The sequence below is a fragment of the Uloborus diversus genome, chromosome 3 (assembly GCF_026930045.1).
Source record: "Uloborus diversus isolate 005 chromosome 3, Udiv.v.3.1, whole genome shotgun sequence".
Classification (NCBI taxonomy): Eukaryota; Metazoa; Arthropoda; class Arachnida; order Araneae; family Uloboridae; genus Uloborus; species Uloborus diversus.
The window spans coordinates 37,799,201-37,819,920 of NC_072733.1; the positions used below are offsets into that span (position 1 = coordinate 37,799,201).

The 20,720-nt window shown below is 31.3% G+C and overlaps 1 protein-coding gene across 1 annotated transcript in view; it reads right to left on the reverse strand.

The window, feature by feature from the left end:
• The window catches only part of LOC129218156 (transmembrane protein 234 homolog), a 39,181-nt gene extending 23,292 nt beyond the window's left edge, over positions 1-15,889 (reverse strand). Inside the window, exons 1-3 of the mRNA XM_054852371.1 lie at positions 15,732-15,889; positions 15,024-15,069; positions 11,108-11,259 (exon numbers count right to left, since the gene is read on the reverse strand). Coding sequence (XP_054708346.1) covers positions 11,108-11,259; positions 15,024-15,036 — 165 coding nt within the window. The 5' untranslated portion in view covers positions 15,037-15,069; positions 15,732-15,889. The remainder of the gene's footprint in view (positions 1-11,107; positions 11,260-15,023; positions 15,070-15,731) is intronic.
• Between the last annotated feature and the right edge of the window lie 4,831 nt (positions 15,890-20,720).

Here is a 20,720-nt window from a genome sequence, read left to right on the forward strand (position 1 = left end):
AAATAACGTTTTGTATTTCAGTTAAACAAAAAAAAAATTGGGGGCGTGAAACAGATTTTAAATCTTTAGCACTTTGCATATCATTAATAAAATATTACAAGTTTTCCATGTGTTAGCGTTCGCTATTGCAAGCTTTGAGAATGATTCTGGGGCCATTTCGACTGTTGCCCCCTGCCACACCTCCGCTCCAAACCAATCACAACGATTCAACCAGACACCAAAACGGCAAGTCCGTGTCACCCCGACTCCTGCTGTATGGGCAGCAGCTTCCCTGCCCCTTGGAAAAGTATCTTCATCCCAAAGAAGGAGGGAAATATTTTACGCGCGCGTCACTTGTACGGAAAAACAGCTCGGAGGGCAGAAAAAAGCGAGCCGATTTGAATAAAAAAAGGTTTCTCACGTGCTCCGACCCTCTTTTTTCTTTAATCTTAAATGGCTGTTAATATCTGGAAAAGGGATCTACAATTTTATGGATTTATCACAACTCATGCACATTTTTATTTACTTAATTTTCTGCTTGGAACTTATATGAACGGAATTTTCGGAATTTCTGAATAAAGATTTCCTTTTCGAGTAGCACACAGCACAAATTAATTGGTTTTGATTGTGGTGCTAATAAAAGTTCTGCATTTGTCCGAAACTTTTACAAAACAGCTTCAATTGGGTAAGATCTATTCAATTTCCTTCTTTGTTCTGACAGGTGGCTAAAGTACAAATAAGTATCAATCGTAAAATAGGCTTTATTTATTTATTTTCTATGTTAAAGTATTCTGTCGAGCAAAAACTTGAATTATTTCAGTTTGACCCAGTACATCGCTTTAGGTCCTTAAAGGCGTAGTGGCTACATTACCTCAAAAATGTCCAAACTATTGATTTTTATTTATTTAAAAACTTCAGATTGTTTCAAAAATTATGGGAGTTTCAACACTCTAGCTTAGTTATTTAAAAAATTATTGGCTTTAGGTCACTCACGCAGGGGTATGCGTTTTCTCGATGAACTTCTTTTTGAGTAATCACGAATTACTTATTAATTTCACTTGACCATTGAATGACATCCGTCCTTTGATTTTATTTTTCTATGCTTATAATGCAGGTGTCCATGTGCTTCGTTATTAGAATTATTTATTAACGCCCCTTCTCGATTTCACACAATCCTTTTTACATGAAAATAGAATCCAACACACAACATCCAGCGAATAACATCCATTCCCTGACATTCATTTGAATTTTGACATCTTGAATTCAAATTATAGTTGCGATAAAAGTCATTAGTAGAAACAAGAAACCCAACGAGTAGGGTCCTATCGCAATTCGCGAATGAGAAAAGCACAGTTTGAATTCAAGATCTCAAAATTCAAACATTTGTTGTTGTTGTTGTGTGTGTGTGTTTCCATGTTATTGTATTAGCTAAGGATTTTTTTATATTAAAGATGCAGCTTAAAAGTAATACGTTTCGCAATCAGTACAATATATTTAACAAAATTGTGCCCATTGGGTAAGAACTTTATAAATTGCTAAAATGTTGAAAGTTTTGTATATCCTTATAAACAAAATTTACTATGGAAGTTTCATGATTTTTTACATAATTAACGACAGAATATTTTTAACTAATAGGATAAGCAAACGAATGCACAGCTTTTTAGAAATGAGTATCATTTAACAAAAAGATTTCTGAAATATGTGCAAAAACAAAAAGGGCCTTACATTTTTTTATAAAGTTGAAATATTCTTAAGTGTTTTGATTTTTTAATGGCATTAAAAAAATTAATGATTTATCAGTAAGCACATACAAAGATTTCAAAAAATTACATATTTTATTAAAATGCAAAAAAAAAATGAATTGAACTCTGAATGAGATGTGACCAGTAGGTATTGTGATGTGGTTCCACACAATTAACGTTAAAGATAATTCTAATTTTGAAAAAGAAGAATATATAGGCAATTAAAGAAACTGTTTGTTTCTAGAAAAAATATTGTTACTTTCGTAATTTGCTCTAAGGAAGCATGGCTAAATCGAAATTAATACTGCTGCGTGATCAACTGATCGTGTTGATATTAAGAGTGTAGTAGTAGTTTGATTAATGCTGTGTGTTGTTTATTACTAGTTGCATGGGTTGGATGTCTTTAAATTTAGATTGTTTAACTTGAAATTTAAACAAATAATCAAGTGGATTATTTTCTAAAATCACCAATTTCAACCAACAAATGGAATGGCCTGTGTGTTCGCCAGATATGAAAACAATAGAACATGTTTGGGACAGTCTAAGCAAGGAGTTTTTAGATGCCTATCACCTCCACAAACTCTCCAAGTACTGGAAAGAGCTCTTCAGAAATAGTGGGGCAGAATACCCTAGCCCCTCATCAATAGCCTCATTGATTCCATGCCTTAGAGGTGTTTTACATTGCTGGCCGTCCGGGGTTACCATACCCCCTATTAAAAGCAATTTTCTATTAAGAAAACCCCAGGGTGGCGACAGGAACTGTGAAAAAAACTTCCCTGACTTTTCCCTGATTAAGTTCACCAAATTTCCCTGATTTACATTACCAATAGTAATGGTTTCCTTTCTTTGCTCTACTTGAAATACATTGTATGTTTGTATAAAATACAGTAATTTAAACGTTTTAAGTTGTGTAAAGTTGATGAACTAAAGATATATTTTAAAAAGTTGCTACTTTTTCAACAAAATGGTAAAAAAAAATATCAAGTCAATTTTTTTTTTTTTGGGGGGGGGGGGGGGGGAACGAGAAAAAAGTATATTAAATTTCTTACATGGAAAGATACTTTGCTTCCAGAAACCACTTAGCATAAGAATTTTAAGAAACTATTAAACTCACTCTTAAAAACGTATGTGTATTTATGGTAGAACTGAAAAGTATTTGAAATTATTTTGAATTAAATTTTCAAACAGTATAATAATTGTTGCAAGAATAAAAAGTAATATTGAAAGAATAGAAGTAATGTGATATTCTTATATAACGAATTGACATATTTATGCAAAATAGATGAAACCTTTTGACATCCATTCATAGGAAGCTTTTCTCTAATCAAGAACATAGGTTTCAATGAATGAATACAGCATTTTAACAATAAAAAACAAAGATATTTACTTAAGTATACAAGTTAACTCCATTTCAAATGATTTAAGTATGTAACGAAAAAAATCTTAGATTGCTTTTGTATCAAACAACTTTGAAATGCAAGAAAAAAAAAGTAATTAGTTAATTTCAAAATATATGAAAGAAGAAATCCAAGTAGATAATACTCTGCTATTCCGGATAATAAGTATTATCCAAGTAGATAATACTTATCTACTTGGTTATAAAATAAAAGAATCATTTAAGTCTGAAAAAAAGAAAACCTTTATAATCTGCGGCAACAGCAAATAGTATAACAGTAAAAAACAAAGTTTTTCTGATTAAAAGTTTAGTTTTAGCAATTAAATTTAAAAAAAAAAACAAAGAAGTAATAACTTTTAAGCTTTTATCAGTATTAATTCAAAAACCAAAGATTTCTTCTTGAAATCGTGATTACAGTACGCTAATCACTTCGAGTCAATGGAATAAAGGCAAAGGAGCTAAGGCATTAATGAAGGCTTCCTCTTTGCCTGTATGGTTGTTTATTTTACCTCGCATTAAAAGCGTGAAAGGAAATTTCAAGCTAGGTGAAATAAACAACCTAACAGATGCAGAAGCAATCTAAGGAAGTTCATCCTGTGGTTAATAAGTAAGATTCAATACTTTGACGTTGAAGAAAAAAGATGTACAAATATGCGGCAGTGTAAAGTAGACCGACCAGTGAATGAACAGTTAAGCACAATTTCATTTTTTAAAAATCCTAGTAATTTCAAATTCTATACTACACAGATCGTGATAGTTAAAACATTTTAATTGATGTATGTAAATATCTCAAAAAAAATCCCGGGAACCTAAATGGTACTGCTTCCGACTTTTTTGAGTGTTTAAAGAAAAAATGGCACAACGACCCAGTGAATGAACACCTTGAGCCAGTAAATGAACACAAATTGGTCCAGTGAATGAACATGATAAATTTTGATTCAAAAAGAAACTAAGTTTCGTTGAGATCTATCTTCCTATCTATCTATAACTATCTATATCTATTTATCTATTTATATAACTATCTATATCTATTTATCTATCTATTTATATAACTATCTACATCTATCTATCTATGTCTACTTTTTTATATCTATATCTATCAATCTATATATCTTTCTATTTTTCTATCTACTAATCTATTTACCTATTTTTCGATATATCTATCGGTTAATCTAAAAACATATTTTTCTATCTACACATCTATCGGTCTATCTCTTTGTCTATTTATCTATGCACTTATCTATTTTTCTATCTATCTATATACTTATCTATATCTAGCCACTATATATTTATCTATCTATCTATCTCACTACTTATTTATATCTAGCTAGCTATCTATTTATCTATCCATCTATCTATCTATTTACTTATCTCTCTCTACTTATCTGTATACTTATCTACTTATCTATCTCTCATTCTACATATCTATCCACATTTCTACTTATCTATCTATCCACGTACCTATCCATTTATATAGTTATATATCTATTTGTCTACTTATCTATCCATCTACTTATCTATCTCCTTATTTATCCAAGCATCTACTTATCTATCCACTTATCTACTTACCTATCTATCTATTTCTCTTTATCAGTCTATCTACCTATCTATCTCTTTATCACTCTAACTACATATTTAACGGTTAATCTAAAAACTTATTTTTCTATCTACACATCTATCGATCTATCTCGTTGTCTATTTACCTATTTATCTATGCACTTATCTATTTTTCTATCTATCTATCTACTTATCTATATCTAGCCACTATATATTTATCTATATCTATCTCACAACTTATTTATATTTAGCTATCTATCTATTTATATATTCATCTATCTATCTATTTATCTATCCATCTATCTATCTACTTATCTACCTACTTATCAGTATACTTATCTACTTATCTATCTATCTATCTCTTTATCATCCTATCTACCTATCTATATCTATCGGTCTATCTACCTGTCAATATATCTACCTATCTATCTCTATATCAGTCTCTCTATCTACCTCTCTATCTATTAACCACTACCTATCTATTTATCTATCAATAAATCTATCGATCTATCTATCTACCTACCTATTCTACCTCTATATTTATCCACATATATATCTATTTACCTCTTACTTTAAATACATCTATCTCTATATCTTCCTCTATCTATTTATCTATCGATGTACAAGCATACATACATATCTACCTATCTATTCTCTCTCTTTGTATATATATTTCTATTTCTCTATCGCTCTATCTACCTGCCTATCTATCAAGGGAGATAAAGATATAGATAGATAGATGTAGATAGGTAGATATATAGTTAGATTGATAGATAAGTAGATAGGTACATTCAAATCTATATAGACAGACAGATAGATAGATAGATAGATATTTAGGTAGGTAGGTAATATACAGATTGAGATATAGATAGATAAAAGATAAGACACAGTAAAAAGTGCATTGTTTGCGAAAACAAAAATAAAGAAATTATAAAACATATAATGAAATAGATAAATAAATAAGCACATAAAACTATCTGCATTACAAAAAAGTACGAAAATGAAAATATCTCAAAGAAACTTCAAATTTATTTTTAAATCAAAAGAAATTTTGCCAGTGTTCATTCACTGGGTTTTCACAATTTTTCGTACCCAGTGACTGAACACCCCTCTACATGAAAATCTATGCATTCTGCATTAACTGAAACAATTTAAATCCATAGCCTAGATATGTATACTTAATTTTTCTTTCGTAGAGTTGAAAAAAAAATTATAAATAAAAATAATATTCATGAAAATAATTGATAGCACGAAACCAGCCTTATTATTTTGAAAGCGAAAAATAAAGATTCACGGCAGTAAAAATTTCAAATTTTTTTCTGGAAAAAAATGCGTATCCAAATGAACCAATCAGGGGTCAGATAGCTTAGAATATCAATAAAGAAGGCCTTTGTAGTGACTTTATTTAGAAAAAAAATTGGAAGCTTATTTTCTTTTAAAAAGTGACGCGCTGTTCATTCACTGGGTGGTGTTCACTCACTGGTCGGTCTACCCTATAATCACACCTCATTAATTTAACTTTTTTTTTTTTTTTTTGAACAGATAATTGGCCAAAAATGCGTAGGAAATAAGGATACTTAATTTTGTAAAGCAAAAAAAAAAATCTTCATAAAATCAATTTTCCCTGATTGTTTGCTATTTTTTCGAAATTCCCTGATATTTCCCTGATTAATAAAGTTCCCTGACTTTTCCCTGATCTCGCTGATCTGTCGCCACCCAGAACCCCCTTTTTTATTTGTTTTTCTCATATTCACAGTTTTTTTTTCCTTTTGTACCTAAAAGTTTTTAAAAAAAGTTTTTTTTTCAGCCAAACAAATGTAATTTTTGTCTCACATAGTTTACTACGTCTGTCAATAATGTATATATCATCCAAAAAGTTCTTCAGGTTCAAGATCAACCCATAACCTCAATATCCTTTAATTGTTTTGAGCAGTGTAGTAGATAGTGGATTGGTGGATATAGTGATAGTAATACTCAGTGATGTCCCCATCAATTTTTCTGAGGGTCCCAGTAATCCATTATGTACAATTTGTGTAAGTAATCATATACATAGTATGGCATAATATGAAAATTTATGAAGCTTGAGGGTATATGCTATACGTCTAAAAAAATGTTTAAGAGTATACAGCGTATATGGAGTATACCCTATTGGAACGCCACTGGGGATACTGAAGTGTTGACACAAGGAGAAACACTAACTCAATGCATAAATGTCTTTAAATGATATGAGAGAGCTGAAGAATTTTTTTCAGAAAATATAAAACTTAGAAAACATCAAAAATTAGAAATTTTCTGTATCATGGATTATTTTGATAAAGGTAAGTTGTACATTAGTACAGCGCCCAATCCAAAAAAAAGTGGACATGAGGATGAAAATTCAAATTTCATTCAATATGGTTGAAATTTTGCATACACACTGTTAAAAGTATACTATTTCATATTTTATTGAAAAAAAATTTCATTTATGTCATTAACATTCTTATTTTAATTACTAAAGTGGAACTATATCAGTGCGAACTAGACTGCACCAAAACTGCTCATGTTGCATGGTCTATTACAGCTGAACAAATAATTCTAGAAATCTATAAAGTTTCACACATAATCTGACATTCATTAGCAACAGTTTTTTCCTGAAGAGAAATTTCTACTAATCTTCACTACAAAAGGTAAGCATATTTAATTATTCTTAATTATTGTGTCACACCCGCAACAAAAAAATGCATTTATATTTCCACAGAAAAATTTATTTGCCTAAAAGTTTTGAAACTTTGTATTCTAAAATAGTTTACTAAAGCACTTTGAATAACAAACAGAAAAAAAATTAATTAATGTTTTAATTGGAGTTATTAAGCGTTGCGGGTGTGACATGTTCCTGTTGCGGGTGTGACATTTAGTTAAAGTCACACCCGCAACATCTTTTTAAATTAAACACAAATGTAATTCTGGAATGCATGTAGATGACAGCACTAATGTTTTAACATTTGACCTAACCTTTGGCCTTTGACTTATTTGTCTAGACCCCAGTTAATTCAAAACTAGTATCTTTAGAGCATGTGCAGTTGATTTATTTAGTTTGGTATTCTATATTATTGGTTCTCCTAAGAAACATTTTTGTATTTCTTGATTTATAATTAAGGCAACTATTCAATAAGGTAAGATTTTTTTTTTAAATAAAACTTTAAAAAACCAAAACAATATTTTATCTTTTTTAATATGTATAAAAATGTATAATTTTGCTTTCAGCATTTCACTTTTTCCCCCTTTACTTTTTAAAACAAATAATGTAATATTAGGGACAGATTACTTTTTACTTCAAATTCAAAACAAATATAAAGAAATAATAAAAATAGTAATAAAACTTTTATTAAAATATTTATTAAAAAAACCTTGTATAAAATTCTGTCAGTTAAAGTTTTAAAGGAATCAAAACTTAATGTTTTTAATTTCATTTGGGGTTAAAAAATTCAAGAAACTTCAAAAAAAAAAAAACATGTTCAACAATGTATTTTGGGACTTGTAGTGCTATATTTATTCACTTTACACATTTTTTTTTTTTTTTTGCAGAAGAATGAACAGCACTGAAAGATTCCGAAATCATCGTAAAAAGATGAAAGAAAACTCAGCTAAATACTCGGAATATTTTCTAAAAGAAAGGGAAAGAAACAAAGCAAGAATAGAAATTACGAAGAAACTACTTTAAAAAATTACATCTGTGGCCATGAAAAAAAAAGAAAATGTAGAGGCAAAACCAGAACGAGAGGCAGAGAAAGTGTAGAGAGAGAGAAAGAAATCTTCGACAAAAGGGGTCACACCATCTCCAGCTGTAGAAGCAGAGTCGATGGCAATTTTTTGAAGAGCTCAAACCTTTGGTAATGCAATCCATAGACAGGTACAATCTTCTGTTAATGTCATACAACCATAAAGACTACAACATTAAAATTGCATGGTCATACTTTGCAAGGACTCATGGATAAGGAGCTAGCTGTGGATGCTGTTGGTGCGGTAAAAAAAAAAAAAATGGTGTCACTTGCCGTTCTACAGCGTAGAGCAACAGTCAATTCTACATCGGATTTTGCTATTTGAGCAGAAAAGGCTCTTAAAAAAATCAGAGTACTTTATTCTGCGGAGAGCGACATCACAAAAGATGTTGCAAAAATGCTTCATGCACGCTGCTGCCTTGTACAAAGCTATACCAAACTTACAATCGGTACACCATGTTGTACCGATCGATATGGGTACAATTCAAGTGGCAGGCACTAACTGCAGAAAGTGCGCTGAAGATAGTTTCATTGCTGCCTCAGTCGGAAATGATCTCCCTCGGTAATATAAATGCTATTGGAGATTTTGTAGAATTAGTTTTGTTTAATACCTCAAAAAAAAAAAAAAAAAAAGGTCAAATCAAGCAAATAGATGGAGAAGACATACAAGTAGAATACTTGGAAAAAAAAAAAACCTTCACAACATGTATACATCTGGCCCAATCAGTCAGACATATCATGGGAGAAACAGAACATTGTAATAAGAAAACTAACACCCCCTGAAATCATCAATTCTAGATTGGAAATGAGATTTATGTAAAAAAAATTTCCTTAGTTATTTGCAATTTCTCTTATTTATTACTGTGCTAATCATAAAATGTCTGATTGATAACTATTTGTGTATGTTGTTATTTTATTGGCCACACAAGTCACACCCGCAACGGGGTGTCACACCCGCAACGGCAACTTTGAATATTTTTTACAGTGAAACTAATTGAGTGAGTATCGAAATTTTTGTATAGAATAATTAGTTAAGTATTACTGTCTAACATAAAAAAAAACAGTTCGATCAGTTGATATAATTCACAGAGTTTTGAATGTTTTGATCGCAAGGTGAAAATGCATGTCCTTTTTATGTCACACCCGCAACGGGTAGAAATTAATTTTTTTAAAAATAAATAAAATATCAATCAACTTGCAAATTGGCATCAATGTACCTGCAAGTGATCTTTATTGAAAAATATAAAAATTGAAACCTATACTCTAAAATATTTTTGCTGATGACTAATTTAGTTAGTGTAAATGTCACACCCGCAACTTTGGATTGGGCGACAGTAAACTCTCGATTATCTGCGGAATAGGGTGGCAGGGTAACCGAGGATAACCGAATTCGTGGATAATCCACAAATTAAAAGTAAACGCAAATACTGGTGCAGTCACCAGCTTTAGAAAGATCAATAACACTTGCATACATTTAAACTATAGCTAAAATGATAACATTGTATATAAAATATATGTAAAAGTTAAAAAAGGATCACTCATTAATGCAAATAGATTACACACATACACAAGCAAATGGTGCAAACAGATTGACTGCTACAAATTGAATTAGGTTACATCAAAAATGCATGAGAAAGGGGAGGAGAGAGTTTTTTTTTTTTTTTTTTTGCCAAGACTGGTCCGGTTACAATATTACGTCCGTAAATCTAGCATGTCTGGAAATTAGTAAGTAGTGTAGACTTAAAGAAGTAAATAGTGTAGATTTAAAAGCAAGAAAGTAGTCAGGTTTCGGTAACCATGGAAGGTTTGATGTCATTGGAAGTGAAGAGGAAGAAAGAAATAGGAATATCTCTAAAAATAAATATTGGCAGTTGTGTGCACTTTTCTGAATTCAGTCAAATATTGCCAAAAAAAAAGGTTTTTTTCTTTTTGAACACAGTGATAGGTTGCGAATGATTTCCCCACAGATAAGCTCCTTGCATATAATTGGGAGTTTACTGTACTTTGCTTGAGCATATTTTTACATAACTTTGTTCTGATTCAAAAACATTTTTTTTTATTGATTCCATTAACTTTAATTGGTTCAACTTGGTTAGAAGCTTTAATAAACTGATAGTTTTCAACAAATTCAATTTTAGAGAATTGAACTATTTATATACATTCTCATTGTGTAAATAAGTTATACGATCAATCGGCTTATAAAGTCAGTTTCAGAAAAGTTCTGAGGGGTGACTTTATATCGAGATTCCACTGTATAAAATTATTTTACTTCTTAATGAATCATAAATCTAGTAATTGTCTCTCATCACAATGAAGATACGCATGACCCATATTTGATTTCAGGGTAAGCCACTGCCAAGCATTACATGAATAAGAGCTAAATGTATTGAGAGTAAAATTTGGAGATCTTTTCATAGCATATCAAATATGTCAGGGATAGATTATCACTAAAAGATGGCAACATTTTAAGTCACACAGTCACCTAGCCTATCTACCAGTAACAAAAATAAATTATGCAACATGCTTAAACATAATAAATACTAAAACTTTTTATTTATTTTGACTTGTGTTATAACTTTTTTTTTTCTTTTTTTTTCAAAATATTTCACTAACATTTTTAAAAAGTAATATTGAACAATATGACGCTCAACAATAAAATACTTAAGAATATTTACCTTCCAATTGGTTGAAAGAAATTTTAATTCTGCAAGCCATTGACATATAAAGTTTCTTCCTGATACATTTTCAATACCAGCACTTCCATACCTAAGTAATGGAGTTGATAATCCCCATATGGCAGCAACAATAACAAGCCACACTATGGAACCTAAAGTTTGATGATAATGATTAGATTTGAAAACTGAAAAATAGTTTAAAAACTGCTTTCAAAAAACTCTAAAATATAATAAATATATTTATTTAATAAAACAAGAAATAAAAAATATATATAAAAACATCAATATACTTATTAGAGCAATGATTTTAACTAGAACTTTAAAAATATTTTCCAACCAGTATGGAAATATCTCTTGTTAATTCTTGATATAAACTAAATTGCAGAAAAAAAGTATTGTGTTAGGATTTTTACTACAATCAAAATGAATGTGAACATAAAAGCAATTGAAGTGGTACAACCATTCAGAATTATATTAAAATAAAATCTTAAATATTTAGAACACAGTATTTACGTTTTTATTTATTTTTAAAATCCTAATAAGAAACTCAGAAAATTTTATTCACTTAAACCACAACTGGCACATAATCATCATAATGTATAGTATATCATTATAGTTGCAGCCTGCCGTGTAAAAAAAATATATTTCTATTTTACAAATGAATATAAAACATTGTATATTGGTAAAATATGTTATAAAATATCACGTTGTGACAATAACTCAGTTTTGATGAAAAGTGCAGATGCGACTTTTGTGCTAAGCATACCATAAGAAAACAAACAATACAAATTTCATTGTATGAGAGTTCTGATCAATTAACTCTTTTTAACGAATAATTTTAATGTGATTAAGAAGAGCAAATCAAATGAGTTCAATAAATACTTCCCTAAAACCAATTTTTCACAACATTTGATTCAGTCAAAAACTAGTCAAAAAAGGGTGTTATCTAAAGATTTAATGCTTTCCTTAAATTTTGGACCTAAATCCTAAGTAATTTTACTAATAAATTTTGAGGGAACTATGTCTCTGATTTTTGTATTTTATTTATAAGCTATAATTTTATTTCCAAACTTTGGTTCAATGATTTCATTCTGATGAAGAAATACAAGGTCTGTCCCAAAATCATCAAACTTGCATGCATATCTTTGCACCACAACATTCAGACGACTTCTATAGTGTACGAACGTAAGCAGTTACTCCTAACCTTCTTCTCAGATGCTTAAGTTACCAATGAGATGCTTTAGTTCCTGTGCAATGTCTATTTGTTCTGCAACATACTTTTTGTGTTTGTCAGACTTTCTAAAAACAATGGAAGTAACTAACTGAACAGCAAAAAATTTAATTTAATCTCGGTAAAAGTTGTGTGGAAACTATTGAAATGTTACAAAAGGTCTGCCGAGATGACTGCATGAGTAAAACATGAATAAATGAGTGGAGTAGGTGGTATGAAAATGGCTGCACATTTGTTGACAGCAATCCTTGTTCTGGACGATGTTTAACAGCAACGTCGGATAATGTCAAGCGTGTGTGTGAGTTGCGATTGGAAAAAATTGTGTAGTTCGACTGTGAGGGAACTAGAAAATGACCTTGGAATAACCAAAAGTATTGCTCGGCGAGTTTTATTTGACAATTTGGTAATGACTCAGCCTCATGACAACACTCCAGTGCATGCATCAAACCTTGTGCAGAAGTATTCATCAAAACACAATGTTGAGCAACTTTGCCAGATTTCATACAGTTCCACAATAGCCCCATGCACCTTTTTGCTATTTCCTAAGTTAAAAATGCTGTTTAAAGGACACAGATTTTACCAAAGGCATATCCAGCTCAACAAGAAAGAGGGGCAGGTCCTGGGGAGCCTCGATGGGAGGTTAGTGTGACCTCCCAAAATTTTATTTATTCGGCAAAAATATTATTATTCGGCAAAAGTTGGAGTTTGATTTAACAAAATTATCATCATTCGGCAAAATTTAGAGTTTCCGTCCTCCCAAAAGTTTGAGTTTGGGGCCCCCCTGGGCAAGACCCATCATTTGTGTAATTAGGGGACTGGTCTACTGCCCCCCTTCCCTCCAAAATTTTAGAAGCAATGTTATTCAAAACTGATAGCAGTATTAACTAAACACCAATAACTTTCAATTTTCAATGGGTTCCCAAAGAAGATGTATCTTCTTTGAAATTCAGGGAAATTTACTATAGATGAACTCATTGATAAATTTAGAAATTAAAGCAACCATCAATTTAAAGGCTGTTTTTTAAATGTTTTTTTTTTTTTTTTTTTTTTAAAGGAGGGTTTTATTTTAAATATTTTTCACTTCTGCTCCCCTCCCTTGCCCCCTCAGGATATACCCATGGATTCAGCCCCAAAGAGTGATGAAACTAATACGATGCATGCACTAAAGGCAATTTCAAAAACTGACTTTCATTACTGCTTTAGAAAGCGGAAGCATCGATATGAGCAACTATTCAAACAAATAAGGACTACTTTATAGGATGTAGCCAAACGGATGACGAAGTATAAGTCAAAGGGCTGAGAAATCAAGTTAAGCTAAATGCTCTTGGGCCAAACCTCAAATACGAGATGTCATATCAGCTTAGTCAGAAACTAGAAGCTCTGCTCAGAATCAGAGTAGTAAAAGATTTAATAATGAATTTTGAAGTCATTTGATTTTTGAAGTCGTTATTGCAATGAAGTTCATGAGTTCTCAAGTCTGGTAAGTTTCTACCAAGCAAAATATGAATTTTTACCTGGTTCCTGTTTGTAGCACTATGAGCTTCTTGCACGCAAATGCTTCCCATGGGTCAGCTATATGTATTATTTCCCAAGGCTGATTTTTATGATAATGTCATAGCTTCGTCAAAAATTAGTCAAACTTCGTATGCAAGGTATCATTTTAAAGATTTTTTTTTTCACCACTTTAGGAGAACATTAAACAGAAGACTAACATTGTGGTGGTTTTTTTTTTTTTTTGAAAAAATTTGTTTATTGTTTTTTTTATCAAGCATTTCTTTAATGTACAGCACCCCATGAGTGAGGTTGCCTGGCTCAAGTGGTTAGAGCGACATATTAGGAATGCGAACATCGTGAGTTTGATCCCACCATGCGTTTTGTCGTTTACGCCTATTTTTCTTGGGCTGATCATGATTCAAATTTCTGAGAGTACATAATCTTAACTCACTGCAAGATTCTGAGTTACAGTCCTACTGTTGCATTAAAATCAGAAATGAAAATGTTTATTTTAGCATGGTAAATCACAATATCATAAAACTTTATAAAAGATTTTCTTTTTCTTCTGATGCTTCCTTTACACTTCATAAAGCTACAAAAGTAAGGCATCATTTAATTTTATTTTTCACCACCATCAGCAAAAAATAAACAAATAATTCACAATGTGGCTGTTCTTCCAAAAATTACTATTAAAAAAAAACAGATTTTTAAAATTATTGCTGTCAAGTCGGTTTAGGAAATAAACGATATCGCATTGCAGTTTGCTACTCAAAACGTATGAAACACTATACAATATCATTAATTGCATCGAAAATTTTGTGATGCAAAAAGTAACTAATTTTTTAATGGTTTTAGATGACTATTTTTATTAATAAATGGGGTACAAATGTTTTCAATTTTTTAATGGTATAAATGTAATTTTATAAAATTTTCATATCCTAACTGTCATTGTTCAAAACTTTTTAAATACACACATTTAGTATTAAGTTTCTAAAAACCTGTTTGTTTTCTTGTTGAAAATGTAATTCAACAAATGTCACAAAACTGCTTTTCAATTTTACAGAACTGCTCCACAATATCAAAATTTGAGGAGCAGTACTGCTCCTCAAAATAAATATTTATTTCCCACACTGTGTCAAGTGGGAATGTTTCACATGGGTCAGCTAGTTTTTCTTTGGTTTAATAACATACCTATGTCTACCATTCTTTGATTTGATGAAGCAGCAACATTCAACAACTGAAAAAGAAAAACAAACCTCAAAATTATTAAAACAATGTTAATGCATAGTTTTTGCTTGCATATCAATATAATTTTAATTTAAAATAGAATGCTGACAGAACAAAACCAAGACAGAACAAAATCGCAATGTATATATACATTGCGATTTTATCCAGTATCTTTTGTGCAAATTTTTTCTACCATTCCTACACATTAGTAGTTCAAGCACACAACTCCAAAAAAATATCGACATATATTAACAAATGTAAAATAAAAATAAGAAGAGCATAATGTTACTAAATTCAGAAAATAATGTTAAATTCTCAAAAAAAAAAAAAAAAAAAAAAAATGCTCTTAATAGTTGCTTAAGGCATATTACATGCAGCTGAGTATAACAAGATTGTAGTGTATCCAACTTCAAATCTATTACTAGAGTTACATTTTACTGTACACTGAACTCTTAGCAAGGTATATTAACAACAAGAATATCAAAATGATGCTGTAACATAGTTCCATTACTTCAGAATAGTGCGATAAAAACATTACAGAAGAAATTATAAACATGAAAAAATTATATTCTAGTTACAAGTCTTTTATTAATTTTGCTGCACAGTAACAATATTAAAAGTAATATAATTAGAAATTTATCTATGCTGCATAGCTAACATTAAATTAAATACCTGTTAAATAGAGCAATCTGCACTAATAAATTCCTTAAATGCTGAAGTATTGATCGCTACATTGCAGATTGATTACGTATATCTTATGACTTGTGTGTTTGTTCTCAAGAATCATCTTCCATTGATCGATTTGATCGGCGTTGCACAGAAGACAACCCAGCTCCAAACAAATTTGTAAACAAACGAAAACGAGTTGAGCTTGCAGTGACCTGAGTTGAGGCATTTAAATGCTGAAAAAAATATTCTTGACCAAAAATGTAACAAGGAAACAGTACGATACTTCCACGATAATTACTTTTTGGAAAACAAATCCTTCCGGCAACAAATTTTTAGGTTTTTTACATTATTGTTTACTATTAAATGCTCCCTAATGCTGCGTTTGACGACCTTGACCGATGTACCTGTGACTAACCGGTTCCGTTTTAAGCTGTTGATTCAAGCACGTGATCATTAGCTGTCACGTGATTAACCAACCGGTAAATACCAGTCGAAGTCCGCGAACGTAAGCTTAATGGATTTTTTCCTGCAGCCACGTGAGTAATGTAGTGCGAAATGACTGATCTGACTGAATGGATGGCTTTCCTTAAAATCGTCACTCTCATATTTTCAAATAAAAATTAAAAGATTTGGATCCCAAGCTTCAGTTACGTGTATTATCCGTAAGGTGACCATATTATGGTCTGTTTTGAACGGGGCAATCCCATTTTCAGATTGCAGTCTCGTGTCTCCGCACATACACACCAAAAAGAATGGTATCTTTGAATATGAATAATTCGTGAACACAGTTGCAAATCGTAGTTCTTAAAGAAATGTTGGTTGTAAAAGTAACAAGGGCGTATATAAGGGTAGGGGATGAGGGGGCCCGGGCCCTTCCAAAATGTGGAAAAAAAATTAACAAAGGTAGTTATTTTTGGTTTTATTTGCTCAAATAACTTCCAAACTTTTAGATACAAAAAAAAAACAATAATAATAATTTATAAATACGGTAGTCTTTGTAATAATTATAACACGTTAGCTCAGATTTCTGAACTGCCTGCCGCAGGAAGAGGTGAGTGGTGCCACGAAGTGTCCATAGTAACAATAATCTTTACTAATAATAACCAACTCTTTCTAGGCTCCGTTTTCACAAAATTTCCGAGATACACTGTAAAAAAAATTCGGAAACGTTTCTGAGTATATCGTGCAGCTGCGGTTCATGAAATTTTCAAAAACGTTTCTGAGTATTTCGGAATTATCTTTCTGTAATGTCCGGAAACGTGTCTGAGTACTTCGGAATCCTCTTTCTGTAATGTCCAGAAACGTGTCTGAGTATTTCGGAATCCTCTTTCTATAATTTCCAGAAATGTTTCTGAGTATTTTGGAATCCTCTTTCTGTAATTTTCAGAAACGTTTCTGAGTATTTCGGAATCCTCTTTCCGTAATTTCCAGAAATGTTTCTCAGTATTCTGTGCAGCTGTGGTTCATGAAAGTTTCGAAAACGTTTCCGAGTATTTCGGAATTCTCCAAACAATTTTCGAAAACGTTTCCGAGTATTTCGGAATTCTCCAAACAATTTTCGAAAACGTTTCCGAGTATTTCGGAATTCTCCAAACAATTTTCAAAAACGTTTCTGAGAATTTCGAAATCCTTTTTCCGTGATTTTTTCTAAAAAATAATTTTTTACTATAGTATTGCATGCCATATCAGTTTCAATTCTTTCATATCTAAGAGCAATGAAACAAGCAATTTTAGAGTCATTCGTGGATTTTTTTTTTCTGAATTTCTAATGACAAATAGCATTGTTAACAGCATAACATATGCACAGTTATAAATTTTTGAAAATTTATGAAATAATATAGTAGTTTCATTCATAATCACAAAATCGTCGGGGGAGGGAAGGGGAGTACTTTCTCAAAAGTGGGATTGTTTGTTAAACAATATTAAACTTCAGTTTTTCTCTCAATATTTTCAAGACAAAATTATCAACATATTGTATTTTTAATGCAGAACTTAAAAACATATCTTGTATCAAACTTGATAGCTTTTATTTTCGGATAAAATTTGACAGAACTTACCTACACTTTGCGTTCCGAAATTCGTTCACGTCAAGTCAATTTCTTTGACGAACAAAGTGTACCGAAAAGTACCAACAGAGAAATTGATGAATTTAAATATGACACCAAAGTCCCCCTGCTGGAACCATTCGGGTTTATTCTTCTGTTCTTGCCCTTTTCCAGTTTATCACAAATATAGATACTTAATCAAAATAGGTTACTGATTTTATTTTTAGAGTGTGCGCAAAATGCATTATATATTTTATTTATTCAAACATTGAACTCTATTACATGATTATTCCATTTCATATATACGAGAGTCCCCCCCCCATACCATAAGAGTGATGGTGCACCCATAAAATGATATAAAGCACCCCCCCCCTTAAAAAAAGCAACCGCTTGAAAATGTCAATGGCACAGTCTGCGTGGTGAACGTCCCTCGTCTTCTCCCCATATGTGCATTGCATATTCATAACATAGTATTTTAAAAATGATCACTTTTAAAACGATGACATGAAATAATATTACTTTTTATTTCGGCATGTAAATGCAGCTGTTCCATTTTTGCCACTGACTCATTCCTCCTGACTGTCCTACGTTAAACTAGTATATCCACGAAGGAAATGTTAATTTCGGAACAATTAATGTCAAGGAATTTTTTTATTGTTAACCACATTTAACAAAATGAATAAGCAGATGAATTAATTGCATAACTTTGTTCTTACTAATAGATAACATGGTCATTTTATCATGGTATAAATATTTTTAAATGAATGAATAAATTATAATAAAAAAAGATAAATAATACTGGCACATTTTTTGTGAAGCATATTACAATACTAGAAAATATTTGCATTACCATATTTTTAATGAATTAAACAATTGATTTTTTTTTTCTTTTTGAACCAAAACGTATGTACATCCAAGTATTTCGAAATAACTTTTCTGTGATTGCTTCTCAAAAGTAAATCTTATTTCTTTTGCGTAATTAATCAGTTTCAGTTGGTTACAACAAATAGTACACCGCGCACATGTAGGATAACTTTAAATTAATTCGATAAACCCAAAAACAGTTACAATTGGAGCCTCATCAAATGCAAATCAACAAAAATATAAATGTATATAACAACATGTTTTAAAATATTCATTAATACTTACAAGTGAACATGAGCGGAGGAAAATCTAAGTACCTCCATTACAACTGAATAAGTAATCCAAAGGGTTTCATTTCATTAAGTTGGTAACGGGTGTTGAAACTATTCACGCGTGAACACACAATATATATCTAATTATGGTCGCATTGAAAATAGTAAAGAAGCAAATGGTTATTAACTAACTTAATAGCCGCGTACATCGTCTAAAAAATCAAAGGCAGTCCAAAATGCAAAGGCGTAAGATTAGTTTCGATTCGACACATTTTACTACTCTCTAGACATGAAATAACAAGCAATCCAATGCTAAACAGTTGCTGACTGCAGCAACCATAGATAAAAAAAAAATAAGTTCTCGTTATTTCCGACTCATTGGCGCCCGTGTTGGAAGGATGAAATAGGTTTCGAAGTGTTGCGTCATCACTTCCGCGTCTAGATTTCTTGAAATAACAAAAAGCTTTCTGAATATTGAGGAGTTCGCTATTGGATGAAGGATTCCTACTATTTCGGAAACGTTTCCGATATATCCAGAAACGTTTCCGAAATTTGTTACAGTGTATTGTCAATGGATCTAAAAGTTTTTTTTTCACTGAAAATTGTTTTCTCAGTTAAAATTCATTTGCGATGCTTCGTCTTAATGAAACTTTGTTTTTTTTTTTTAAGAGACTCTTGCATACAGGGCCAGATTTAGACTTAACGGAGCCCTAAGCTTTTTCAGGTATGGAGAACCCTTTTTGTAGCTCGGATATCAATAACAAAACGAGCCATTTTGTAAGCTTTTTCCTCACTATGCGTATTTCTCTCCGTGTGTACGTGTTTATTATTATTATTATTATTTATTTATTTTTGAATTCTGTAGTCTGTTTTTTTTTTTAAATTTTTTTTTTAATTTTAATATACCTTGGAGGAGGAGGCGTCAGGTGAGTGATGCTGGGACCTCTTTTGGGTTGAAAGTAGAATATCTCTAATTTTAGGGGTTCCGGAGGTTTCTCCCCCGGGAAAAATTTGAAAAATACGTTTAGAAAATTCTGCATTTTTAGGCCTTACACAGGATAATAGGAAATAAAAAACATCAGGAAAAAAAGGAAAACAAAAACTTTTTCAAACATATACACTCGTTTGTAAATTAAGATAATGCAAAACAAAAATTGCTCGCGGTTCTACAAATCGTTGATATTAATCGACAGAGTGGTAAAAGAGCGAGGGAGGAGAAACGTTAACGCATTGTCACTTACTCACATCGACTTCGGTTAGTAAGTTTTTCATCATCCCTTCAACCCACCAAGAAACACAACACTGAATTAACTGAAAAAGGGTCAAGATTAAAAAATTGCTTTAAAAGAAATGGCGGAAATATTTAGAAAATAGGTAATGAGAAAGTAACACCCTAAACATTCGGGCAATTCATACTTTATACATTTGATAAGAAATAAAGTTGAAGCATTTTTCAAGCAGTTTCAAAAACTTTTTTAATTATTTTCAAAGCCTCTAGAACAATCAAAATTATTTAAAGCACTTCATTTGTACTTTCCAATCTCTCCAATTGCTTGCTTTTATATTGCGATAGAATTAACATAAAAACAAGCAATAACAAGAGCTTTCAAAACACGGAGTTCGTGTTTAAATAAATAGCAAAATGTGAACATGCAAGTCACGAAAATACATCTCCGGCAAGCAATATGTTACAGCAACGTCATAACCATGCTTTTTACATTTTTGATGCAAAATATAGCAAGGAGCTGAATTTGGCACATTTTGGCGTCCCCCCCTCCTCGCATTTGAAGAAGTTTAAAATTTCCCAAGTT